Raw genomic sequence first — 27,301 nt, 5'->3', positions numbered from 1 at the left:
CTTCACACAAGCAATGGCAGTGACCAAGGGCAGTCCTACGGGGGCGGCGCTGCAGCAGTTCCTAGCAGGGTCAGGTCCACAGGAAGCAGAACGTGGCTTCCAGAGCTGAAGCTCAGTGGACGGTTTCCGTCTGGAGGCAGACGGCGGTGAAGGCTGCACAACAGCGGGAATGCACATAACACACACATGCAGGTGTTACACCGCTCGATTTTATGGCATTTGCCACAACACAACACGGCGACCGCCGGGCCGACCTCGGCAACATCGCGGACTGCTCTGCCAGCAGCCGCCCTGGCTCTGAGCACCTGGAGGGCAGCGCGGGCCAGGGGTCAGGCCTCGGCACCCACCGTCTGGAACACCGTCTGGGACAGAAAACTGGCCGTGACTTTGCTGATGTCACTCTCGCCTCCCATCTTACACAGGATGTAGCCGTACAGGTTGGCGGCCTGGAGAGAAATCCCAGCGACGACGAGGGCCTGCAGTCAGACAAAGCAAAGGTAGCCCTGAGCGCGTTCCCTGGAATGTTCCCCTCCAGGCCCCAGGGGTGGCTGCGGCCTTGACCTAAGAGTGACAGCAGCCTCTCCCCGGGCAAACACTCCGAGGTCGTCACTCCGTCATCCACAGGGCAAGAGCAGGAAGCGCAGGGAAGCTAGCCCAGGGCCGCAGCTGGGGTCAGCTCCAGGGCCCACACTCCTAATTACAGTGTTAGGCAGCCCGGCTACGGCTGCTGTCTTCCCGTGTGAGGGACTAATCAGGGAACAGGCAGGCAATGCTTGCGAAGTAGAACCTGAGGACTGCTAGCTGTGACCTAGGAAGGACTCCCTACCCAACGTAGGATGTCTTATGCCTTCTGTTTTTCTTCAAAGATTTATTTATTCATTTGAAAGGAAGAGCAGGGAACGGCGCTATGGTGTGGCGGGTGGAGCCTCCGCCTGCAGTACCAGCATCCCTTGTGGATGCCAGTTCGAGTCCCGGCTGCTCCACTTCTAGTCTAGCTCTCTGCTATGGCCTGGCAGAGCAGCAGAAGATGGCCCACGTCCTTGGTCCCCTGCACCCACGTGGGAAACCCAGAGGAGGCTCCTGGCTCCTGGCTTCGGATCAGCGCGGCTCTGGCCATTGGCGGCCAGCTAGGGAGTAAACCAGCGGATGGAAGACCCCTCTCTCTCTCTGTCTCTGCCTCTCCTTCTCTCTCTGTGTTAACTCTGACTTTCAAATAAATAAATAAATAAATCTAAAAAGAAAAAAAAAAAAAAGGCAGAGCAAGAGGCAAGGAGGGAGAAACAGAGAGAGATCCTCCATCTACTGGTTGACTCCCTGAATGGCCATAACAGCCAGGTCTGGGCCAGGCCTAACCCAAGAGCCAAAAACTCCATCCCGGTCTCCCACTTGAGTGGCAGGTGCCCAAGCACTTGGGCTATCGTCCACTGCTTTCCCAGGTGCATTAGCAAGGAGCTGGATTGGTAATGGAGCAGCCAGGACTTGAACTGATCCGGGAATGCTGGCGTTTGAAGTGGTGGCTTTACTCACGATGCCACCATGCCTGCCTCTACGCTAAGCTCCTTCCTGGGGGGCAGGCATCCGGCCCAGCAGGTAAGATGCCAGGTTAGGACACTTAGGAGTGCCTGGGTTCAACACCTGCCTGCGGCTCCTGACTCCAGCTTCCTGCTAACGTGCACCGTGGGAAGCAGCAGTGATGGTTCAAGTAGTGGGGTCCCTGCCACCCAGCTGGGGTTCCAGGCTCCTGGTCCTGCCCTGGCTGTTGCAGGTGTCTGGTGAGTGATCTAGTGGGTGGGAGCCCTCTCTGTCTCTCAGCCTCTCAAATAATGATAAAGGGGCTGGCACTGTGGCACAGCAGGTAAAGCTGCCACCTGAGGTGCCAGCATCCCATATGGGCACCAGTTTGTGCTCTGGCTGCTTCATTTCCAATCCAACTCCCTGCTGTTGGCCTGGAGAAGAAGCAGAAGATGGCCCAAGTGCTTGGCTCCTGCTACCATGTGGGAGACCTGCAAGAAGCTCCTGGCTTCAGCCTGGCTCAGCCCTGGCCATTACGGCCATCTGAGGATGACCAATGGATGGAAGATCTCTCCCTCTCTCTTTCTAACTCTGCCTTTCAAATAATCTTTTTAAAATAATAATTTTATACTCTTTATCAGCATTATTCATATGAAACAAAAGGTGGAAAGAACCCAGTGACCGTCAGCTGATGAGCAGATAAACAGAATGTGGTCAGTTCCTACACTGGGAACATTATTCAGACATGAAAAGGCACCAACATGCTGCAACACTGGTGAGCCTTGAAAATATCCTAAGTGAAAAAAGCCAGATACAAAGACCACATACCCAATTTCTGTGAACTATCCAGAGAAATCTAGAGACGAAGGTAGTGCATGGGTGGCTGCCCCATGCTAGGGGACCGGGAGCATAGGGGAGTGACAGCTAACGGTTTCAGCTTGGTGCTGTGATGAACATACCCTAAACTGCTTGTGGCAACGGCTGCCCGACTCTCTGTCTAGGACAAGCACTGGGTTACACGGGGGGTCTTGACAAACGCACAGAATGTGCGTACTGTGAAAAGATTACGTACAGATTTCCAACTTTTCTGGAATCAAAATAAACTCCTCCTCCCTCCCCTCTTTAGAAATAGGCTGGTGCTGGATTCAGTCCTTGTTTGTTGTTGTTGTTGTTTTTAACATTTTATTTACTATTTAAGAGGTAGAGTTACAGATGGAGGGAGAGACCGCGAGAAAGGTCTTCCATCCCCCAACGGACTCAACGGCTGGAGATGGGCGGATCTGGAGCCAGGAGTTTCCTCCAGATCTCCCACGGGGCTGAGGCCTAAGCTCTTGGATCATCCTCCACTGCTTTCCCGGGCCACAGCAGAGAGCTGGACTGGAGGAGGAGCAGCCAGGACTTGAACCGGCGCCCATATGGGATGCCGGAGGCTCAGCCCACTACGTCACAGCGCCAGCTCCAAACGTCCCTTTTGATTTCCGTGAGCTTTCTGAAGTACCCTCATGCACTTTAAGTCAACCTGTCACAGTCCATCAGTTGACAACAAAGCCCCACCGCGCCGCCCGCGCTCCGTCACCGCGGCAGGGCCACGGGGCAGACGAGGGGCCTCACCAGCCACTTCAGCTTCAAGGAGAACAAGGTGCTGAAGAAGAAGACGATCCAGATCACCGGGCAGATGATGAGGCCGAGCCAGAAGATGCGCGCTTCCGCTTCGGTGGCAGCCACGCTGTTTGGAGACATCTGGAATACGGGAGAGGCATTCCGTTTTCAGAACGAGCGAAAATCGTGGGAACCACGCCGACTTCACACACTCGCTGCGTGCACGATCCAGGGGCCAGCCAGCAGCAGGGCAGGGCCAGAGACCCAGGTAAGCGTGAGGGCACCGCCCTCCGTGGGTCTACTCAGCGCTGCTCATCACGGGCCACACCTTTCTGGCTTCAAAAATCCAGTGGCTTTTCCCATCCTCATCGATCTGGTTCCACCACCGAAGGCCCACCAGGAGTCGTCCCGTTACATTCTGGGGAACACAGACAAAAGGCCCATCAGCGTCTTCATTTGACCAAGTGCTTGGGCCCCTGCCACCCACGTGGGAGACCCAAATGGAATTCTGGGCTCCTGCCTTCAGCCTAGCACAGCCCTGGCTATTGTAAGCATTTGGGAAGTGAACCAGCGAATGGCAGATCTCCCTCTGCCACTATGCCTTTCAAATAAATTTTTAAGTCTATAGAAAATAAATCTAAGGCAACACTGGGTTGTTGCCTTCGTTTTTTTAAAAAGATTTATTTATTTAATTGAAAGAGTTACATAGAGAAGGAGAGGTACAGAGAGAGAGAGACAGATCTTCCATCCGCTGCTTCACTCCCTAGTTGGCCGCAATGGCCGGAGCTGCACAGATCTGAAGCCAGGAGCCCGGAGCTTTTTCCAGGTCTCCCATGCAGGTGCAGGGGCCCAAGGACTTGGGCCATCTTCTACTGCTTTCCCAGGCCAAAGCAGAGAGTTGGATCAGAAGTGGAGCAGCTGGGACTTGAACCGGCACCCACGTGGGATGCCGGCACTGCAGGCAGCAGCTTTACCTGCTACGCCACAGCGCTGACCCAACGTCGCCTTCATTAAGGTCTATCTGTGTGCCCATGGCCACCGATCCCAAGCCATTCAGTAAATGCTAAATGATGCATTTTCCCCTCTAATTTTGAGTGACTCTGGTCATCTTCTTAAGCACGTATCGGCAGTTTAAACCTAGCTCCCTCTAAGCCCCACGTGTGTCAGGAGTGTCACCTGGGGACAATGCCCAGGTGTCTGGGGGGAGGTGACCTCACAGAGGAGGGGCCTCACCTTCACAGACCAGAAGTCGAAGGACAGGAGGAGAAGCACAGTGACAAAGCAGCCCACAAAGCTTCGGCTGAACCAGTCGCAGCACACGTAGGTGACGATGGCACTCACTCGGAAAAACAGGTGGAAGAAGGTGGCCAGGGGATGCCTAGGGGACAGCGAGGGGCGGTGGCTGAATCTGCCGCTGCAGAGCCGCCAGCCTGCAGCAGTCCCGCTACCTAGCCGCGTGTTCTCTTCCCCCTCGAAGAATCCAGTACTTTCCCCTACTCTGAGTCCAAATATCACTTGGCCTCTCAGGGCAGCCTCCCCTGTGAAGTGAAACGCGACAGCAGCCGCTGCTCTCCCCCCCGGGTCAGCGGCCAGTTCCCTAAAGGAAAGGTTAGGTCATTCCTCAGGTGACCGAGCACATGTGCAGCCCCCGGGGCAGAAGTCCTGTGTCACTGGGGAATGCCTGTTCCTGGAGAGAGGGAAGGCGGCTCCCACGGTCCCACCTCTCCACAGCCACCGCACGTGAGTGCCGGCTGACATTTCGCATAGGGGAAGGCTTCCCTGTCCACTGGCTTTAGACACAGACCTGCTGGGGAAGGCGCACGCCAGCCAAGCCTACGCTTGCTGCGTTGTTTTCTTTAAGTCAGATTTAAGAGCCAAGAGTAGGTGGTCTCAAAGGCACACTGCTTTGTCAGACACCTACAGGGGTCAGGCAGCTGATGGCCACAGGGGGACACAAGTGGCTTTGTTTCTTTCTGGGGCATCCGCATTTCAATAGAACACACAGGTAGGGAACAGTGACCAAGAACGCTGCGGCATGCGCCCAGGGCTGGATGGCGATTAAGACGGATCTCGGGGCCGGCTCGGTGGCACAGCGGGCTGAGATGCCACTTGCAACGTCAGCATCCCACAAGGGCACTAGTGCAAGTCCCGGCTGCCCCGCTTCCCATGCAGCCAAGGTTGCAATCCTGGCTCCAGCCTGACCGGCTCCATGGCCTTTCCTACACGACACAGCCGCTTGGTGCCTCCATCTCCCCTTCTGTAAAATGGGACTGCCGACAGTAGCCACTTCCTAAGAAGTGACCAGGCCGGGGGTGGTGCGCTCCACAGGGCTTGTGCCACGCACCTTCCTGAGTTCTCAGAACAGCTGCAGCTCAGCTTCGGCGTCACTCAAAACGGCTCCACTGGAGGGAGCTGAGCTGTAAAATCCCCCCGAGACCACAACTTTCTCTCATGACTGAGGCAGGCACCTGCTTTTCACAGTGGCGGGGATCCCCAAAGACTCCTGATCCTGCCACATTCCCCATATAAACCTTGGCGCTCCGCTGTGACAGGTGGTATTTGCTGCTCGAATCCAAGGCTTTCCCCCTCCGTGAAGGGTCAGGTGGGAGCCCGTCATCTCAGGAGAAGAGGGAAAATGACACCACGGTTGAAAAGGGGAAATGAAACCGCTCACGAGTGTTGGAAGGTGCAGAGAGTGTACTGGGCTTTTGTCACAGTGTTTCTCTATTTTTAAATCCATTTATTGGGAAGGCGGAGAGACAGAGACCTTCCATCTGCTAGTTCACTCCCCAAATGCTCCAAGACTGGAGGCTGGGCCAGGCTGAAGCCGAGAGCCAGGAACTCACTCCCGGGCTCCCCCATACATGGGCAGCAGGGCCCCGAGTGATCAAGCCATCGCCTCCTGCCTTCCATGGTATGGATAAGCAGAACACTGGATCAGAAGCAGAGGCCGAACTTGAACCCAGGTACTGGGACGCGGGATGTGGGCATCTAGAGCAGCGACTGCACCAATCACTCAGGCCATTTTCCCAGTCCTGGGTGGGGACACCTGTCGTCTGGCCTCTGAAGGGAAGGCACAGTGGATTCTCAACCCGGAACATGCATGAAAGTCGCCCAAGGACGTCTCCAATCATGCACGGGACATGCAGATTCTGACAAGGGTTGGGACACAGCATTCACGAGCATCACGGTGGGAAGGCCCGCCCACTGCCTGTTTTATAAATAAAGTTTTATTGGAACACAGCCACGCCCATCCATTCACTAGCCAGCAAAGCCAAAACTATCTACTCGGAAAACATGCCAGGAGGAATGATCTGGTGACAACATTAGGCGGCATTCAAAACGAAGCAAAATTAAATAAAGCTACTGGCTCCCATGCCCCCCAAAACATGTGCCTTCAAAAACTGGACGCAGGGGCAGAGGCGGCAGAAGGAACCAGCACACTCGTAGGAACCAGACTGGTGCGATCCTAGCAGGGTGAGGGGGTAGTGAGTGGGAAGGGACAGGGGAAGCTTCTGGAAGCTGGGCATGCTACGAGTCTTGACCTTGCACGTACATGGTGGGTTAAAAACAACAACAAAAAAAACCATACACTTAAAATTAGCACACCTTATTCTATATGTGCTAACCTCATTTTTAAAAATATTTCCTGTTCAAAGCCACTGACCAAAGACAAATCTTTGCAAGTCACTGTGGGAGCTCTGCACACGATGCTCGCCAGCAGGCACGCCCCTCAGCATTTACCCAAAGGAGCTGCTGCCTGTCCCCAAAGCGGCACCTGCTCCTTTACAGGAGCCTTGTTCCTAACTGCCAAAAGTCAGACAACCCGGAGATCCCTCAGTAGGGGACAGGTAAACTGTGGGACGTTATTCAACGATAGAGAGGAGTTCTCGAGCCACAGAAAAGGCCTGAAGCAACCTTGACACATGTGCTAAGTGAAAGAGGCCAATCATTGCAACTACAGAACATTCTAGAAAAGACAAAACTAGGGACTCAGAGTAAAGCTCAGTAGTTGTCAGGGAATCCAGAGGGGAGACGTGAGTGGGCGGGGCACAGAGGATCTGGGGGCAATGAAACCGCTCTGAGTGACACTGCCGTGGTGGACGTGGTCAGCAGTGTCCAGCATCGAGAGGGACCCTTCCTTAACCCGAGGGCCTTAGCGAACACTGACATTGGCTCATCAGCTCTAACAAGCGCACCCTGCTAACACAGGATGGTAACGGGAAATTGTGGGGTGGGGCGGGGCTTACGGGAATCTCTGTACTTTCTGCTCAATTTTTCTATAAACCTAAAGCTGCCCTAAGAAAAGAACCAGAGGTTATAAAGGTGGATGACATAGGTTGGAGGTGGCAGGCCACTTAGAGTTACCCGGGGCTGGCAGGGGACAACACCCAGAGACACACATATCCCCCTCCCACGCACTCGCACAGCAGGCTTAGTTTAGTGAGGACCGGTGCCTTCCTCCTAGGTCTGGCTGTGACCTAACGGAACCTTTACAAGTTGTTCTTGGGATGGGCTTTTAGTGCAGCGCTTCAGCTACCCCGTCCAGAACACCCACATCCCATATCCCAGTGCCTGGGTTGGAGTCCCAACTCCACCGCCCATTCCAGCTTCCCGCTGAGGTGCACCCTAGGAGGCGGCAGATGACGGCCCGCGTACTTGGGTCCCTGCCACCCACGTGGGAGAGCCGGAGTGAGTTCCTGGCTCCTGGCTTCAGCCTGGCCCCGCCCTGGCCAGTGTGGTTATTTGGGGAGTGAACCAGAAGGTAGGCACTCTCTGTCTGTCTCTACCTTTTGAATAAATAAACGCTTACTAAAATGCTGAAGCTGCTTTATTATTTAGGAGTTTAAATCGTGTTGAGAGCCGCTCTTTGGGTTTTTTTTTTTTTTTTTTTTTTTTTTTTGACAGGCAGAGTGGATAGTGAGAGAGAGACAGAGAGAAAGGTCTTCCTTTGCCGTTGGTTCACCCTCCAATGGCCGCCACGGCTGGCGCTCTGCGGCCGGCGCACCGCGCTGATCCGAAGGCAGGAGCCAGGTGCTTCTCCTGGTCTCCCATGGGGTGCAGGGCCCAAACACCTGGGCCATCCTCCACTGCACTCCCTGGCCAGAGCAGAGAGCTGGCCTGGAAGAGGGGCAACCGGGACAGAACCCGGCGCCCCAACCGGGACTAGAACCCGGTGTGCCGGCGCCGCTAAGTGGAGGATTAGCCTATTGAGCCGCAGCGCCAGCCGCTCTTTGGTTTTTTAAGACCATTTCCACCTGAACTCCTCATCCAACACCGTATCTTAAATTCCGGGTCTCCTTTCAGTCTGTCTGGAGAGTTTTATGCCTTCCCCAAAGGCAAGCATCTGAGGTTTACTTAGGCACTAAAAAACAGCATCTGAGCTGATGTCTAGAATTTACCCCAAAATAATTCAGGGGTGGGAATGCATGGGGGTGCAAATGAAGTGGGCGGGCCCTACACTGATCATGACAGAAGCAGGCCTGGGGAACATCCGGCTCCCCTCCCTGTTCTCGGTACTTTTATGTAAATCCGAACTAAAAAGTAGAGAAACAAAGAGGTGTTCAGAGGATGTGTTGACTGGCACTGAGGCAAGACACAAACCAGGCCCACATGCTGATATTCTGGGTGCCTTGTCGGCCCGTCTGTGGTTAAAAAAAAAAAAATGCCGACCTAAAAATCCCCACTTGAGTAACTGGCCACTGCAGCTGGATGCATGAGGAACATTCCAGAAGTCGGGTCTTTTCTTCTGGGCTTACCAGTGGCTCTGCTAAAAAAAAAAAAAAATGCCCAGCCCTTCCTATACATGGACAGCATCGTACAGCGGAAGCCGGGGCCGACAGCCCTGGACGAGACACCGAGCTACCCAGAGCCTCAGGTCGCTCATCTGTAAAAAGGGAGCTCAGCACTGACCACGGAAGTCTTATCTCCTGGGAGACAAAACATCTGCAATGCCAGGCCAGAGGGAGTCCTCACGAGGTCACGGCCAACGTCCCTCTGCTCGGTGTGGCCTCACCACATTCTGAGAAGAGAGAGAAACGCCTGCAGTGACGCTCTTGACTGTCCTTGGTCAGGCGATGTCCTCGCACTGTTTGAAACGGGCAAGGTGGTGCTATGTCCCCTTACGCCCACTCAGCGGTGCTCTGCTCACAGTGGCGCTGCCCCCATGGAGATGCTGGGAGGAAGGTGTCAGGGAGACAGCCAGGATGAGGAAGTAAAGAGGTCAGCTGTGCCCCGCTCGCCCTCCTCCTGCCAGCACCCCCTCCCCTGGGAGCCTAGTGGACGTGCTGTTCTCTGAGGTCCCACGCCAGACCTCCTGAGCCGGTGACCCTATGACAACGCAGAGCCCTCCTCTATGCCCTTGTCAAGGCCAGCTCAGTCCCAGGACCAAAGTGAGAAGGAAATTAAGCCCAAGTCTGGGGCCGGTGCGATGAGGTGAGCCACCACTTAGAACGCTGCCATCTCAAATCAGAGAGCCCGCTGGAGTCCCGGGCGCCCTGCTTCCTGCTAATGTGCCTGGGATGCAGCAGAAGACGGCCCCAGTGTCTGGGCCCCGCCACCCACATGGGAGACCCAGATGGAGTTCCTGGATCCTGGCTTTGGGGAGTGAACTGGTGGATGGACGATCTCTCAATCTCCCCCTCTCTGTTGCTCTGCCCTTCACATAAATAAATCTTTTAAAAAAAAGAAGAAGAAGAGAAAGAGAGAGAGAAAAACCCAGACTGCAAAGGCCAAGGTCCCTGGGACCCCACACTCTGCAGAGGACGAACCACCCAGGCTGGATCTGACTGCTTCCCTGGAGTGACCTGGCTGTTAATCTACAGAGCCTGGCTGCTCAGGGCCCTGGAGTCGGGTGCGGGGGCGGGGCCTCGTCCTGCCTCCGGACCTGCGGGCCTGGCTGGGTGGAGCTGGGACTTCTGGGGCTTGCTCACAGTTCCTATTCAAAGGTCAGCACAATAGAGGTTTGGGTGTGGAAGTGAATAAAAGAACAGACTTCCCTCTGGTCACCACAGGTTTTCCCTCTTGTTTCTGTTCTTTATTTCTTTTTAAAGAGACATCCCAGCCTCTGCATGTGCTCTGTGTGGGAGCGTGAGCAGAAGAGCTGGCGGCTTCCAGGCAGATCCTTCCTGACGCTGCTGCACTCCTAGCAGATCCTTCGGCTCAGCTTCCAAAGAAATGAGGGCCAGGAGACCCCAAAACAGGTATTGGGTTCGGGGCAGCACTACTCTCAACAGCCCAAGGGTGGCAACGTGCCAAGTGTCTGTCAGCAGATGAGCAGATACACGGGGTCTATCTATGCCGCAGGACATGGTGTGGCCGCACAGAGGAATGGGATTCTGATCCATGCTACGTACAGCCAGAGGGACGGGGCAACTGGATGCTAAGGCAGACACAATGGCCCCGTGCTATGCTATCCCATTTATACCACAGGCAACCCCAGAGAGAGAAAGCACACCAGATGTGCACATTTTAGGAAGGTGAGATGCCCATGAGCTTCTTGAAGGTCCCCCTCTTCACATGCATGGATTTCAAAAATTTTTGCACCAAAATAAACTTTTTTAAAAATACATTTTATCTCGTTCAGAGATAGGATGGAGACAGGCAGGCAGGCAGACAGAAAATACAGGATTCCCCCCACCTGCTGGTTCCCTCCCCCACAGCAGCCGCCCCCAGCCAGGCAGGAAGCTGGGAGCCACACACTCAATCCAAGTCTCCCTTGGGGACGGCAGGAACCCCACCCCTCGAGGCATTACTGCTGCTTCCCGGGCCTGCGTTGGCTGGCGTCCAGAATGGACCAGGCTCTCAGAGCCAAACATCCTGAGCGCAGGCCAAACACCCACCCCAAACGTTATCTTGCAATTCCAAGTCCCACAAACTTCTCGAAGCAGCTTCCCACGTCTCTGAGATGAGGCTGCCCAAGCTTCCGCCTCTGCTCTCTCCTTCTCCCTGGGCCAACTCAGCTCCTGTGCTGAGAATCAGCTCAGGCCAACAGCCCTAGGAGGGCTGTTACTCGAAGCAGCTCACCGGCCCCAGGTGAGCCTTCAAATGTCGGCAGCCTCCGACCGCACACTCCAGAGACCCAGAGGAGAGCCACCCAGCCAAGCTGCTCCAACTCCCGACCTCCTCCGGGCCTGGCGTGGGATAATAAGCGCGCGCTTCCTCAAGCTGCTAACTGGAGGAAACCCGTCACATCGCAGCGGCCTCACTCCCGGCTCCCACGTTGAGGAGTTCCACTCTGCATGGAGCCTGCCACGTTTTGTCGCTGGTGTCCAAGGGCTGGAAGGGCAAGGGGTGCCTGGAAGGCCCCCGGCGTGCTTGGACAGAGCCTGGGTGAGGGGCTGTGGCCATGAGGGCAGCTGCCGTGACTCCTGCCTCTTATTTTGACTTATTTTTCATTTTACTCGACAGGCAGAGAGACAGAGACACAGTTCCCATCTGCCGGTTCACTCCCTAAACGCCCTCAATAGCCAGGGCTGGGCCAGGTCGAAGCCAAGAGCCCCACTCCATCCAGGCCTCTCACGTGGGTGGCAAAGCCCAAAGTACCTCCCGGGGCGCGCATCCGCGGGAAGCTGGACACAGAAGTGGAAGTGGGCCTCACGTCCAATACTCGCTCGAGGTCAGTCACTGACGGACAGAAAAGAGCAGAGGCGCCAAGGACTGACCTGCCAAAGCCCGGGGTGGACGGGAGCCGGCAGGAAGGCGCTGGAAGCGGGCGGCGCCTTTGACAGCTGGAAGATGGCAAGGAGCCCGCGTCCTTGGGCATTCGCGCCCTCGCTTGGAATGGGGCGTCTTTGTCTTTTTGTGGGTGCTGTTTGGGTGATTTTGGTTTTCCCACTAGAAGCAGGAAGCGCCGCTCGTGTCAAGAGCTACCAGATTCTGCCAGAGAGGGCGGGACCTTGGGAGCATCCGTATCCTCTCTGGAACGTGGAGAGAAGCATGATTTCTGACCAAAGCAGGCTGTGCCAGCCAATGGGCTGCAGATACCCCACACGGTGTTTATTTCCCACATCGGCGCTGCAACCGAGTCGGTGCCTTTTAAATCACAGGCGATGCAGAACCAGAGGCCGTCGCTGGCAGGGCCTGGCTCCGAGGTTGTTGGGTGGAAACACAGAGAGAAGTGGTTCATTCATTCAGCAAGTACGGGATCGGTGCAGTGGCTCAGCCTGCGGGAGGTCTGTGCAGGGAAGCGGGTGTCCTCCACCTTTCAGAAGGACCTAGGACATTCTAGAAAGGACTCTTGGTTTCTGGAAACCTAAGGATGCTCCAGATCTGAGCCGACTGGGGTCCTGCCTCAAGCCTTGGAATCAGCTCCTCCACAGGGAGTCCTGGGATTCCAAGCAGCCAAGGGAATCGCAGGCCACGGCCAGGGCCTAGACCACAGGTAAGAGGCGGTAGAGTGGAGCTGGCATTGTGGTGCAGTAGGTTAGGCCACCGATGTGATACCAGCATCCCATAGCAGGGTGCTGGTTCGAATCCCAACTGCTATACTTCCTGGGAAAGCAGTGGAAGATGGCCCAAGTGCCTGGGCCCCTGCCAACCATGTGGGAGACCCAGATGGAGTTCCTGGCTCCTGGCTTTGACCTGGACTAGCCTGGCTGTTACAGGCTTCTGGGGAGTGGGCCAGTGGATGGGAGCACACCTGCGCTCGCTTGTTCTCTCTCTCTCACTCTGCCTTTCAAATAATAAATAAATGTTCTTTAAAAAGAGGTAGTAGAGGAGGCCGGCACCACGGCTCGATGGGCTAATCCTCCGCCTTGCGGCGCCGGCACACCGGGTTCTAGTCCTGGTCGGGGTGCCAGATTCTGTCCCGGTTACCCCCCTTCCAGGCCAGCTCTCTGCTATGGCCCAGGAGTGCAGTGGAGGATGGCCCAAGTGCTTGGGCCCTGCACCCCATGGGAGACCAGGAGAAGCACCTGGCTCCTGCCTTTGGATCAGCGTGGTGTGCCGGCTGCAGCGCACCAGCCGCGGCGGCCATTGGAGGGTGAACCAACATCAAAAGGAAGACCTTTCTCTCTGTCTCTCTCTCACACTGTCCACTCTGCCTGTCAAAAAAAAAAAAAAAAAGAGGGTAAAATCACGCCATCTCTGGGCCACCTTTAGAAGCAGGTGCAGTACGATTTCTGCACTATCTCTGCCAACAATCACAGCCTGGATATCACGGTGAGAGAGCTTGGGCAGACCTAGGATAAGAGGTATTCCGCCAGGAGCTGGCCTTTACCCTTCAAAAATGCCCACTCCAGGGTGGGCGCCGGCTCAGCAGGGAAGCTGCGCCATCAGATGCCTGCATCCCAGATCACACCGACTGCTCCTGGCTCGAGTCCTTGCTCCTCTGCTTCTGCTCCAGCTTCCCACCACTGCCCACCCTGGAAGGCACAGGTGGGGGCTCGAGTGCCTGGCTCCCTGCCACCCCCAAGGGAGATCTGCACTGAGTTTTAGGCTCCTGGCTTGGGCCTGGCCCAGCTCTGGCTGTTACAGGCGTTTTGGAGTGAACCAGCAGACGGACACATTCTCACTCTCTCTTTCAAATGAAACTAAATTTCACCCATGTTATTTGTTAAAAAAGATTTATTTATTATTTTATTTATTTGAATGATAGAGTTACAGAGAAGTAGAGACAGAGAGAGAGGTCTTATATCTGCTGGTTCACTCACCAGTTGGCGTAATAGCCGGAGCTGCGCCAATCCGAAGCCAGGAGCCAGGAGCTTTTTCCAGGTCTCCCATGCGGGTGCAGGGGCCCCAGCACTTGGGCCATCTTCCGCTGCTTTCCCAGGCGCAGTGGCAGGAAGCTGCATCAAAAGTACACTCCAAGATGGGATGTGGGCATCCCAAGCAAGCTTAACCGCTCTGCCACAGCACCCGCCCCGAAGGGGTTTTTTTTGAATTTGGGGTTTCATCAACCACTAAAACTCCCCACCTCACTGAAAGCAGCAAGTTTGACAATTGCTGTGTATGTGTATTTTTGCGCGCAGTTTAAGTTGGAACTCAAAATAATCTCTGATGCTAAATTTGAAACCATAGTTTAAACTGTCCAAACACACATAAGCTAAGTTCATAATCAACACGTGCATTTTTTAAAGCGATTTTCAACACTGTTTAAGAAATAGTAAATTTTACAAATGGAGCTTCAAGCCACTATAGCACATACTGAGCACCTACTGTTTACCAGGCACAGGCTCTATCAAAGTGCAGTGAACAGAATGGACCAAGTGTTGTCTTGGTGGACACTGCCGGTCTCCAGCAGGGAGGCCAAATGCCAAGGAACGGGTTCACAACCAAACCACCCAGCACCTGCGAAGGCCTGGCTGCCACCGTCCAGGCCGAAAGGATGCGGCAGGGGCCCAGACCTCGGCACAGCAGGGACACGTCCCTGGGAAGGGGATCCAGCAGGCTCCCGGTGATCTGTTCACATTTTCACACACACAGGGGCCCAAGAGCTGGACAGCACAGCTGACCAACAAGCCTGGGGTAGACGGGGCTGTGGGGACAAACAGGAGATGCGACTGCCTTCCTCCGAGTAGGGGATGTGGCCAAACGGTGTGGAGGATGACGAAAGCAAGGCCCCACGCTGCCTGTGATGGTGCCGAACACCAGAGAAATGTGCTCAAACCAGCAAAGTGGACCGTTCACAGGGGTGAGCTTTATGGCTTGTGAATTATATCTCCACTTAAAAATTAAACGATGTTTTAAATATTTACGATCCAAGAATAAATTTAAGCAGCGAGTGAGACAGCAGCATGTGCAAAGGCCAGGGGGTGAGCAGGAACGAAAGCCCAGGGTACACGGCCTCAGAGGTGCACATGCACAGCCCAACCCGAGGCCCCGAGATCTCATGACAGTGGCTTCAGGAAGTCTAAGGAGAAAGTCGCTGCCCCAGGGGGAAACTGCAGCTCAGGACTTCTCACATCCCTACTGCTGGGTAACACGGCCTCTCCACTGGCTTTACTGGAAAGGGGAGAGATGGGGGGCTGCAAACGCAGGTGCTTAAAGTCACCTGGGTGAGAACTGAGGCTCACCCTGAGCAGGCGGGCCCCACCACACAACGCCAGCCCATCCTTCCAGCCCTAACAGCTCTTTAAAAGAAGGAAGCAGTCCAGATTATTTTTTAAAATAATAGTTCTTTGAGGGAGAATTCATATCGCGTAACATTAACCATTTTTTTTAATGCGACTCAAAATGAACCATTTTAAAGCGATCCACATGGTGGCAGGAAGCACGCTGGTCGCGCTGCTGTTGCACACACTTTCATGGCTCCACGGTAAAACCCCATGCCCGGCCAGCACCACGGCTCACTAGGCTAATCCTCCGCCTGTGGCGCCAGCACCCTGGGTTCTCGTCCCGGTTGCTCCTCTTCAGTCCAGCTTTCTACTGTGGCCCAGGAGGGCAGTGGAGGATGGCCCAAGTGCTTGGGCCCTGCACCTGCATGGGAGACCAGGAGGAAGCACCTGGCTCCTGGCTTCGGATTGGCGCAGCGCGCCGGCCGTAGCAGCCACTTGGGGGGTGAACCAATGGAAAAAGGAAGACCTTTCTGTCTCTCTCTCTCACTGTCTAACTCTGCCTATCCAAAAAAATAAATAAATAAGAAGTTAAAAAACACCTCACCCAGCAGCAGTTTCTCCCCTCTCTCTCCCTTCCTCCTCCCAGGCCCCAGCAGCCACCCACCTGCTTCTGTCTCTGTGGGGTCATCTACTCGGGGCAATCCGGGTTTTGAATGTGGTCTTTCCCAATGTGCCCAACTCAAATCCATCGAACACAGCACACAGGCCTGAGAGAGCGTGTCTGAGGCCTGGACTGTCACTTTGCAACGTCTATGCTGACACATTTTAAAATCTGGGGGACAGATGCCGCGTTTCGACGCAGGGCACCATGAGCGCCCATTAACACCCTATGTGGCCATTCCGAGTCACCCTAGACAGCAGCTGGCTCCTGAGCAGGGTTAGGGTGACAGCTGGCTTTGGGCTGCAGCCACACTTGAACTCCCCCCACCCAGGGGTGGGGCTTTCCCCAAGGACTCCACTAAGGACCTAAGGACCTCTGGAACACACAGGTGACCTTACCCCGTCAGTGCACCGCTTCTACCCCCTCTCCAGTGCTGGTGTACACTTGAGCCGGCGGATGCATCGCCAGCTTACCCAGAAAGGAGCAATCTAGAACACTATGCCAGCGTCACATGGAGGGGCCTTCAGCACCCATTTCCACCCCTGCTGAGTCGGCGTCTTCGGGGATGGGGCCCAGGATTCCGGAGTTTTGGTTCTTTGGTGGTTTGAGTCCCCTGGGGGACAATGATGACATCGAGATAGCCCAGGAGTACTGGCCCTGCACACTTGGGACACGCTGCCTTCCACGGTCTCTCTCCAAATCTAGCACCACAGGGACGAAGGTCAACACCGGCCAAGTTCCCCGCTGGGACCCTGGAGGGAGCCCAGCTGGGCCAGGACACCAGCATCTCTCAGTCCAGCCTCCATCTCACACTCACAGACCCCGTCTCACGTGTCAATCCTAACACTCCTTTGCACCCGTCTAATTCTCTCCAAGGGGAATCTGTCAAAGGCAAAGATCTTCAAAGCCCTACTGATCCTTCCTGTACCAAATTTCCAGCTATGTCTCCTCCTTCCCACACCCTGGCCTGGTTCTGACAACCCGCAGCCTACACCCCTACCTCAGGCCCTTTGCACACCCTGTTTCTGCTGCCAGAAACCTCTTTTCATGCTTCTCTCCGTGTTCAGCTCCTCTTTCTACCAGGTCTCAGCACCTCCCTAAAGAGGCCTCCTCTAATAAAAGCCCCCACCCCCAGGCCTGGACCCCTTTCTAGAACTTTCCCTCGGCTGCAGCATGTATTGCTCTCTGCAGTTACCTGGCTTACTTATAAGTCTGCTGCCTTCTCCCTAATTAAGTGGCAGCGCCCTGAGGCCGGGGCCAGAGCCGCCTGGCATTCTCTGTGTCCCTTGCACGGACGGGGCTTGGCACACCACAGACCATGCCGGTCTTTGTTGGATTTGATGAATGAATGAACACATGAATTAGAACCTCGGGCTCCATGCCGTCCAGTGGAACCTGTCTCTGACCTGGCCCCAAACGCCTTCCCAGACCGTGTGGGTTACAGTTCGGCAGAAATCACCCCTCAGGGCTTTCATGATTAGAACAGCTTATGCAATCAATTTCATGGGAACACAAATATTAGTAAGGGGAAGTTACGCTCTTGTAGATTTAAGGAGTTAATTTCAAAATAAGTACTGCTGTGCCCTGATCAAAGAGAACTGAAATCTGTCTAGTTCCCCGATTCTGTGGGTTATTTTCCTGGGTAGTTGTGGGCCTTCCTTAAACAATCAGCTCTTGGTGGGACCTGCGTATGTGCCCTATTTCTGTACTTTCAGCATAAATTTCAGAGGGCCAGGAACCATGTGGCTTGTGCACCACAGGCACAGGGGACAGGGGTCTGGGGGTCTGGGGAGGGGTCCTCACTCAACCAGGTGGACCAATCTCAGAGCAGCAGCAAAGAAACTCCAAGATGATTTTTCCTCCTGGGTTTGCTGACTGGGGCATCCACCTGTGCGTGTGCACGGGTGTGTGTGTGTAGCAGAAGGGCTGGAGGGTCTGTGGGTGTGCACAAGGCTGTTTGTATAACAGTGAGAGGTTTGCTACTGTGTCACAAATCATGAGTGGGGGGCCAGCGCTATGGTACACAGTGGGCTAAGCCACTGCCTGTGGTGCCAGCATCCCATACGGCCGCTGGTTCTTGTCCCAGATGCCCCCTCTCTGATCCAGCTCTCTGCTAAGACCTGGGAAAGCAGTGGAGGATGGCCCAAGCACTCGGGCCCCTGTACTGCATGGGAGCCCCGGAAGAGCCTCCTGGCATCAGATCGGCCGAGCTCCAGCTGTTGTGGCTATTTGGGGAGTGAACCAGCAGACAGAAGACCAGTCTCTCTGTCCCTCTCTCTGTTAACTCTGCCACTCAAATAATGAAATAAAATCTTAAAAAAATTTCCGAGTGGCCACCAAGCCCTCCTCTGCCCTGTCACCCGCTCCCTCTCCTCCCTGGCCCCTACCCCACCAGCTTCCCTTGGGTCAACATCACACCCAAAGGAGCCATGTTTGCACCCTCAGGTACAAACTTAACTTGTCCACATGACTCCCCAGCCCGCACCTCGAACACACACAGAACAGTCAGGGTGCCTGCAGGGACAGTGGCAGTGTCTGCAGACAGTGGCTGTCACACCCGCCACTGTGCCACTCAGCCTCCTGCCACGTGCCACGCAGTCCACAACACAGCCACAGTGGCCAAACCGCTCTAGACGGCGGACACACGCTGCATTGCCCTTCACACACAGGGAACAGACAGAAGTCCCCAGGGTGAGCAAAAGATGGAGGCCCTGCACCTGCTGTTCCCATAGCAAAGCTCATCCCGAGGGGCCGCGGGGGAGCGTGCGGCTCTGTGAGCACAGGCAACGGAAGCCATAAGCCGTAGCTCCAGGACCTGGCTGTAAGGGTGCCGATGCCCTCCCTAAGGTCCCCCGCTGGGTGGCGCTGTGCGAGCCGCTCCACTTTGCCCCGAGAAGTAAGGGTGCTGCAGCGCCGTGTGTGGGGCACACTGACGGAACCACCTCGTGTGGAACACCTGGAAGAGCACCTGTGCACAGGACGTGCTGGCTGTTATTCCCACTCAGCGCCACGGCCCCGCACGACCAAAGCAGCCAAGAGTTCCATCCAGCCCCCAACCTAAGGCCAGCTTTTGAGGCAGACCTGGGAGAGAAATGCACTGGGGCAGAGATTTCCCAGTTCTCTTTGATCAGGGCAGAGCCGTACCTATTCTGAAGGTAATTCCTTAAATCGACAAAAACGTGACTTCCCCCTATTTAGATCTGTTTTCACGTGAAATTGATTGCATAACCCAAGACCCTGCCTGGGCTGCCCACGCCCATGTCAGAGCGCCTAGTTCACCAGGCCTCGGCTCCTCTGCTCCTGACCCAAATTCCTGCTCAGGGGCACCCTGGGAGGCAGCAATGACAGCCCCAGAAGCTGGGTCCCTGCCACTCATGTGGGAGACCTACATGGAGCTCCCAGTTCCCAGCTGGCAGAGTGGCCCAGCCCTGGCTATTGTAGGCATTTGGGGCATGAACCAGCAGATGGAAGATCTGTCTCTCTGCCTTTAAAAAAGTAATGAAAAAGTCAGCGCTACGGCTCACTAGGCTAATCCTCTGCCTGCGGCGCCGGCACACCGGGGTCTAGTCCCGGTCGGGGCACCAGATTCTGTCCTGGTTGCTCCTCTTCCAGGCCAGCTCTCTGCTGTGGCCAGGGAGTGCAGTGGAGGATGGCCCAAGTGCTTGGGCCCTGCACCCCATGGGAGACCGGGAGAAGCACCTGGCTCCTGCCATCGGATCAGCACAGTGCGCCGGCTGCAGCACGCCAGCTGCCGCGGCCATTGGAGGGTGAACCAACGGCAAAGGAAGACCTTTCTCTCTGTCTTTCTCTCTCTCACTGTCCACTCTGTCAAAAAAAAAAAAAAAGAAAAAGAAAAAGAAAAAAGTAATGAAAAAGTAGTAAATTGATTGTGGATGACGGGAGAGACAAAAGGACCTTCCGAGCTAGTGAGGGAGTTCCAGAGGTGGCTTTTTCTCCATGTGACCTTTGCCCCCGGGCTGGGCCAGCACAGACACATGACACTCTCAGAGGACAGTGTTCTTCCCAAGGTGACACCCACCGGGGTGAGCAAGGCCCAAATGCAAAACACCAGCCAAGGAACCGGTTCCGACAACCAAGACCAAAGTCAAGGTCTGGAAACACATGGTGGCAGGAGGAGACTGCTCTGCGGTGGTGGGAACTCTGGAACCTGTGACCTTTGGGTGCAGAGCAGTTCTGCAAGACGGTGCCTAGAGAGCATCAGCCTAACTTCCCAGAGGAAGGGCAGTTTCCCGCTCCAGGGAGAACCCCAGCGTTATCCGTTCCAGCCCTGTGCAGACAGACGTGGAGGCACGCAAACCGTCAAAGTTACAGTAAGCGTTCCGGATGCCCACACGGGGCTTGTCGTATACACACCCGTCAGCCCCCTCGGCTCACTCACACAACCTGACAGTGGAGGAGAAAACTGGGGGTCTGGAAGGTGCCGGGGTCTCTGTTCAAGTTCAAGGTCACTGTGACCACAGGCCAATGGAGACCTCCCTGAGAATGACCAGAGGGTCTCATAGTAACAGAGGGGTCACTGGGATTACTGTACCCACCTGCCGGCTGCCCCAGGTGAGGGGAATTGTGAGTTGGCAAAGCAGCCACGGGCCTAGGTGAACAGAGTCACAAAGACTGGCAGAAAGTGAAAGCTGCAATTTGAGGATTCAAGGTGACGCACAGCGCACACCCCTGCAGGTGACAAAGCGCCAGGCGCTGCAGGTGCAGTGGCTGGACTGCGGATGAGAGGAAGATGCTGTGTCCCCAGCTCGGACCCTTCTGGGGAGACAAGGAAAGCCCACTTGAGTCTCAGGGAGCACCTGCCAACTTGAACCCGTAACCACACCGTGGGGACACCGTAACTCGGCTGGGGAAGGGTGGAGTTGAGATCCAAATCGAGGTCTGCTCGACCAAAAGCCCAGGTTGCTCCTGGTCCCCGAGCAGCCGCACCGTGGCACAGCAACTTCACTCCTAGAAACGTGCGCAGAAGTGAAAGCAGATGTCTGCGCAGACCCTCACACCCCAGTATTCTTAGCAACGTTGCTGCTGGAGCAGAAACCACCCAAATGCCCATCAGCTGATAAACGCACAGCGGCATATCCAGGCTGTGGAACGTAGCCCGCCATAAAAAGGAAGGAAATCCGGGTAAGTACCAAAATGTGGAAGAACTCGGAAACCACTATGCCAAGTGGGAGAAATCAGAGACAAGCCGCGTACTGTATAATGTCACGTGGCACCTTGGCTGGGCCCAGAGAGCTGTGAGGGCACTGCCAGCACAGTTTGGCATTCGAATCAGCGATGCAGGCAGGCATCACCCAACCTGTGGAGGGCTGAACGCAAGAGCAGAAAGGTAGAGGATGGGAAAACCCACTCTCTGCTTGCGCCGGGACACCCACGTTCTGCTCTCACACACCAGCGCTCCAGGACTACAGAGTACCAGGGCTCACCCGGCTCTCAGGCTGCGGGCCTGGACTGCAGCCGCACCCACAGCTTCCCCGGGTCTCCAACGTGTGGACAGCAGATCTGGGGACTACACAGCCTCCATGTTCACGGGGAGCAACCCTGCCCAGGCAATCTCTATGTTTCTAGAGAGCTGGCTGGCTCTGTTTCTCTGAGCAACCCTGACTGGTGCTGATTTCACGGATGTGTAATGTGCAGATCAGGCACATTCATACGCACAGAGAGCAGACTGGTGGGTGCCAGGGGCTCGGGGAAGGAGGAGTGGGAAGTGACTGCTTAGTGGGTGCAGGCTTTCCATCTGGGGTGATGAAACAATTCTGGGGGCCGCTGCTGTGGCACAGCAGGTTAAAGCCCCAGCCTGCAGTGTCAGCAACCCATAGGGGCACCGGTTCGAATCCCGGCTTCTCCTCTTCTGATCCAGCTCTGCTGGAAAAGCAGTGGAAGATGGCTCAACTCCACGTGGGAGACCCAGAAGCTCCTGGCTCTTGGCTTCGGATCAGCTCAGCTCCAGCCGTTGTGGTCATTTGGGGAGTGAACCAGCAGAATGTAAGACCTCTCTCTCTCTCTCTCTCTCTCTCTCTCTCTCTCTCTCTGGCTCTACTTCACTCTGCAACTCCTCTGTCTTTCAAATAAGTAAAATAATTCTTTAAAAAAAAATCTAAACTACTGCAATATAACCAAGTCATTCCATTAAAAAAAGAGAAAAAAAAGAAAGAATTCTGGAACTACACAGTGGTGATTGTTTCAAAATCTTGTGAGTAGACTGAAAACCACACTGAATTTTTTTTTTTAAGAGTTTTATTTATTTGAGAGGCAGAGTTACAGAGAGAGGGAGAGACAGAGAGAGAGGTCTTCCATCCGCTGGTTCACTCCCCAAGTGGGCCCAATGGCAGGAGCTGGGCCGATTCAAAGCCAGGAGCCAGGAGATTCTTCCGGGTCTCTCACACAGGTGCAAGGGCCCAAACATTTGGGCCACCTTCTGCTGCTTTCCCAGGCCATAGCAGAGAGCTGGATTAGAAGTGGAGCAGCCGGGACTCAAACAGGCACTCAAATGGGATGCTGGTGCCGCAGGAAGGCTTAACCCCCTATGGCACAGTGCCGGTCCCATGAATTGTATACTTTAAGACTGCGTTTTTCATATCTGAATCACGTTTCAATGACACACACATATACACACAATACATTAAAATCAGAGCCAGAGGTGGCATTAGTAAATGTAGTAACAGTGGTTAAGATGCCACTTGGGGGGCCAGCACTGTGGCGTAGCAGGTTAAGTCTCTGCCTGTGATGCCAGCATCCCATATGGGTGCTGGTTTTGTCCTGGCTGCTCCACTTTGGATCCAGCTCCCTGCTAATGCTCCCAGGAAAGCAGTAGAGAATGGCCCAAGTGCTTGGGCCCCTGCACCCACATGGGAGACACAGATGTTCCAAGCTTTGGATTGGCCCAGCCCTGGCCATTGCAGCCATCTGGGGAATTAAAAATAAATTTTAAAAAAATTTTTAAAGAAATAATCTGATGAAAAAGTGGGTGGGGGGCATGTGACCTGGCCCACATCCCATTCGGGAGTGATCGAGTTTATGTGCCAGCTCCATTTCCAATTCTAGCTTTCTGCTGATGAGCAACCCGGGAGGCAGCAAGATGGCTCGAGCACGCGGGCCCGCCACCAGCCACCTGGGACAGCCGCATGGAGTTCTGGTCCCGGCCGGGGGCCATATGGACATGCGGGGAGTGAACCAGTACATGAGAATCACTCTCTCTCTCTGCCTCTCTACCAAATGAAAAATTTAAATGGGCAAAGGACTTGAGCAGACACTTCTCTACACACGAAATAGATGTGAGCACCAAGCACGTGGAGAGAAGTTCAGTGTCACCACCTGCAGGGAAATGCCAAAATAAATCCCAGTGAGATAAGACCTCACACCTGTTAGGACGCCTGCTGTAACCAAACAGAAAGTAACAAGTACGGGCAAGGATGAGGGGAGACTGGAACACGTGTACAGTTTCGATAAGAAGCAAAATGTGGCAACTGCTATGGAAAACATTGAAAACAGAATTACCATATGATCCAGCGATCAACAGCAGGATGTCAGAGAGAGATGTGCTCGTCCATGCTCACTGCATCACCGCTCCTAACAGCCAAGGAGAGCCAACAGCTCACGTTCCGTTCCACTGCAGATGAGTGCACAAACCAAACGTGGCCTCCCCACACAGTGGAATACTAGTCGGCCTTGACAAGGAAGAAAACGCTGACACCTGCCACAGCAGGGACGCGTGCTGAGGGTGTGATGCGCTGGCATACAGCACAGGGCCAAGAGGCGCCTCCACTTCTCGGAGGTGGCTCCGTTCATAGACAGAAATGACTCCGTTCACAGACAGAAAGCTCACTGGTGGTTAACAGGTGCACGGGGGGACGAGGGAAAGGAGAGCTGTTTAACAGACGCAGTTTCAGTTTAGCAACAAGAAAAAGTTCTGTTGCATCACAATGCGAATATACTCAACTCCACTGAACTGGTTTCACCTGGGACCCAGTCACTCACACTCACACACACACACGCACACACACACACACACCCGCCACGCTGAGAACATTCAGCAATGTCCACCGACCTTCGTGGGTGCAGCAGAGGCCAAGGATATGCCAGTCATCCCAGTCCTCACAACAGTGGCCCGAGTGTGGCGACGCGGTGACTCAGCAAGGCAGGGGCCATGTCCCCTGCACAGCGCTTTTCCCAGCCACCTGCCTGGAGTCAGGTATGCGGGAGAAACTGCACACCATAAGGGTTTACATGCTTGTGGGACTCTTACCAGGTTCCTGGTCAAGGCCATCACTGGTCATTATGGCAGGAGAAATCACCCTCCCTCCCCCAGAAAATTCAGGCCCTCCTCCCCAGAACCCATAACTGCTCCCTTATATGGCAAGAGAGCCTGCAGACCCCAGCTGAGGATCCTGGGACATGGAGATGGTCCCCGATTATGTGAGAGGGTCCTAAACGCTATAGGACAGGGGCACAGGGAGACTAGACACACACACACACACACACACACACACACACACACACGGGGAGAGGGGAGGGAGAGAGAGGGAGAGAGGGAGGGAAGGAGGGAGGGGGAGGGGAGGGGGGAGGGGGAGGGGAGGGAGGGGAGAGATGGGGCAGAGGAAGAGGGAGAGGGAAGGGGGAGGGGAAGGGGGAGGGGAAGGGGGAGCGGGAGGGGGAGGGGGAGGGGGAGGGGGAGAGAGAAGGACACAGGCCCGGAACAGCCAGCAGCCACCAGGAGCTGGGGATGTCGGGGACTAGACGTAGGACACGTGGCCCTGCCACACCTTGGCTTGGGCCCTGGTAAAACTGGCTTTGGGTTCCAGAACTGTCGAATGAACTTGTGCTGTCTGAAGCCACACGTTTATGGCCACAGGAAACTCACAGCGTCTACTCCACTCTGGGGATTGTCGGATTTGAAACTGAGAACTTGGGGTAAAAAAACCAGAGATTTTGGAAAGAATGGCACTTGGGTGCCGGGGCCCCACACCTGGCGGCCCTGAGGGTGGAGGGGGGGGGCAGGCGAGGGAGTGAGGCTGTGCGGTGGGCTCCTCCGCTCCTGGGACGCTGAAGGCCTCGGGCAGGCAGGTGGCCTCACCTGGATCAGGTCTGCCTGGATGGAGTGGAGCCAGGACTAGAGTCAAACTTCAAGGAGGTCCCACCTCTCCGACCTCTTGCCCACCCCACGACCCCGCAGCCACAGTGGCCTTTCTTCCCACATGGCCTCGGGGCCATTGTACTTGCAGTTCCTTCAGTGTGGAACACTCTTCCTCCACAGTCTTCCATGGCTGTCTGCGTCTCATCCTAGTCTCAGCGCACATGCCACCTCCTCAGAGAAGCCCTCCCAGGTTGCACCCAGGATGCTGTTGATTTTCTTCCAAACCCTTCTCACACTCTATCTCATTAATGTCTGTTTTTCTGTCCAACAGTAGCTCCACCCCTCCCCTCCCCACAAACACCTGGAACGCGGGTTCCAGGCCGGCAGGGCTCTTGCCTCATTTATCTGTGAGTGAACAAACGCATCGGCAGCGCCGGGGAACGCATCGCCCCACATACCTGATCTTCGCTTTCCTAAAGGCCAGCTCCTCTTCATTGCCGAAGTCCAGCGACACGTCCTCGGTATCGTCCACCAGGGCCTGGGGAGACACGGCGGGCAGGTGGCAGGCCCGCCGCTGTGCACGCTTGGGGCGGGTCGCCATGCACCTCCACGGCCTCCCGAGCGGTTCCCCAGGACAGGCGGCTGCGATGCGAGGCCTCCTCCACCCGCCTGACCCGGGGACGCAGGCCAGCCCCAGCCCCAGGCCCCGGCTCGGCGTCTCCTCTCCCTCCCGGCTTCTCCCAGCGCTCCCGCAGGCCCCGCCCGTCCTCGCCATCACGCTCCCAGCCCCAGCATCCCCGCAGCCCCACCTGCTTCATCCTCCCGGAGCCGGCTCGGCGTCCACACCGCTGGCCCAGCTACGCCCGCCGCCGCCCAAGGACCTCAGGTGGCGCTCGGCCGACGCCGCGGGGCCGGAGCCTGCGCCCCGGGGTGGGGGCGGGGCGCGGCCCAGAGCGCAGTCGCAGGCTGGGGAGGGGGCTCGGCTCCCGGCGCTGGGCGGGGCTTGAGAGGGTCCCAGGGGGCTTGAGAGGGTCCCTGGAAGGAGTCCACGAGAAAAAGAGCAGGAGACGCGAGGGTCGGGGGTGGAGCGCGCGGATGGAGCCGTGGCAGGGAGGGGACGGAGCTGGGGGAATGGAGTCGGGGGCGGGGGCCGAGGACAGTGTCCCTGGGAGGAATAGTGGGCGTGGTCAGTGACTGTTGGGGGTGTCCCATCTGTGAGTGTCAGGGTTGGTGGTCTCACTCAGGGTCTGGGGTAGGTCAGTGTTTGCCTAATGTCTGTGCACAAGAATCCCCACCCCCACCCCGGCCCCTTAGGTGAACCGGATGCCCAGGGGATTGGAAGAATCTGCCTGTTAAGGGAACTTCGCTGAGGTCTGCACGCATGGGGCGGCAGGCAGACTTCCTTTGGGTGAACCCCAAAGCTGGCTGAAGGAGTCGCTATGGAGCCCCCACTGACATCGGGGTGGTGGAAAGAATTAGGCATTTACTGCAAAGCAGAGCCAGGAGCTGGGCAGTGGCCCTCCAGGCAGTAAAGACAAGGGAGAGCCTCTGGGTGGTCCAGGGTTCTTGTGGCCTTTCTTTGATTGGTCGGGGATGGGGCCAGCATGTTTCCTCGGGAAGGCAAAGGTGGGCTCCACTCTGTCTGTCTGGGTCCGAGGGTAGTCTGGGTATTAGTTTGTTGCATTAGGGCCCATGAGTTCCTGAAAAACTTCTCCACTGAAGTCTAGCACCAGGACGTTGGCTATCAGGGTGATGGATGGATCCATTTCAAGGCCTGCAATCCAGAATCCTGTGAGTTCTTGCCAAAGCTGTGGATGAGCAGCCGGTGCTGATATTAGCCGCATTAGCTACAGGGGCAAGTGTGTCGCTCCATTACCTTAAAGAGTTCGTCTCTTGGGCTGCTGCCTGCAGTGTCAGCATCCCATATGGGCACCAGTTCAAGTCTCGGCTGCTCCACTTCCAATCCAGCTCTCTGCTATGGCCTGGGAAAGCAATAGAAGATGGCCCAAGTCCTTGGGCCCCTGCACCTGTGTGGGAGACCCAGAGGAAGCTCCTGGCTCCTGGCTTTGGATCGGCACAGTTCCAGCCGTTGCAGTCATCTGGGGAGTGAACCAGCAGATGGAAGACTCTCTTTCTGCCCCTCCTCTCTCCATGTAACTCTGATCTTCAAATAAAAATAAATATTTACAAGCACAACATAGCTCTCCCGTCCCTGACAGTAACAGCAATGCAGCCTGCTGGGTGGCTCCCACGTAGGAAGGGGTGACCCGAAGGTCTTTCCCGGCTCAGGGCACAGTCAGTCCCCTCTCTCCCTCCTGAGCCCGCACCTGCTATGGCATTGGCAAGGAGTCACTCAGGAAATAGGAAGGCTGGGAGATGTACCCCAGTTTCTGCCTCTAGCCCTGCACCCTAACTCCACCAGTCTGGCACACTGACTTTCCC

General features: G+C 55.7%; 1 protein-coding gene across 4 annotated transcripts; it reads right to left on the bottom strand.

The window, feature by feature from the left end:
- Window positions 1-187: 187 nt before the first annotated feature.
- On the bottom strand, window positions 188-26,994 carry TVP23A (trans-golgi network vesicle protein 23 homolog A). Of its 4 annotated transcripts, XM_002711789.5 has the most exons (6): window positions 25,669-26,973; window positions 25,318-25,397; window positions 4,345-4,489; window positions 3,440-3,529; window positions 3,124-3,252; window positions 188-476 (listed from the first exon to the last, which is right to left on the bottom strand). In XM_002711789.5, the coding sequence occupies exons 1-6, from the start codon at window positions 25,675-25,677 to the stop codon at window positions 330-332; spliced, it is 600 nt and encodes a 199-aa protein (XP_002711835.2). In that variant the 5' UTR covers window positions 25,678-26,973; the 3' UTR covers window positions 188-329. The 4 variants fall into 4 exon arrangements, with proteins under 4 accessions (XP_002711835.2, XP_069921109.1, XP_051703385.1 ...); XM_070065008.1 differs by lacking the exon at window positions 3,440-3,529 and having other exon boundaries at window positions 25,669-26,994; XM_051847425.2 differs by lacking the exon at window positions 25,669-26,973 and having other exon boundaries at window positions 25,318-25,592.
- Window positions 26,995-27,301: the final 307 nt, after the last annotated feature.

The sequence above is a fragment of the Oryctolagus cuniculus genome, chromosome 19 (assembly GCF_964237555.1).
Source record: "Oryctolagus cuniculus chromosome 19, mOryCun1.1, whole genome shotgun sequence".
Classification (NCBI taxonomy): domain Eukaryota; kingdom Metazoa; phylum Chordata; class Mammalia; order Lagomorpha; family Leporidae; genus Oryctolagus; species Oryctolagus cuniculus.
This window is presented reverse-complemented; position numbering and strand designations above follow the sequence as displayed.

What these genes read in the sequence shown, in the direction of transcription:
- TVP23A (XM_051847425.2), bottom strand. Translation starts at nt 25,460, where the DNA reads ATGGCGACCCGCCCCAAGCGTGCACAGCGGCGGGCCTGCCACCTGCCC. An exon ending in TTTAGGAAAGCGAAGATCAG is followed by an intron (nt 4,490 to 25,317) that starts GTATGTGGGGCG and finishes GCTGTCCCCTAG; the next exon opens with GCATCCCCTGGCCACCTTCT. An exon ending in TCGACTTCTGGTCTGTGAAG is followed by an intron (nt 3,530 to 4,344) that starts GTGAGGCCCCTC and finishes TGTGTTCCCCAG; the next exon opens with AATGTAACGGGACGACTCCT.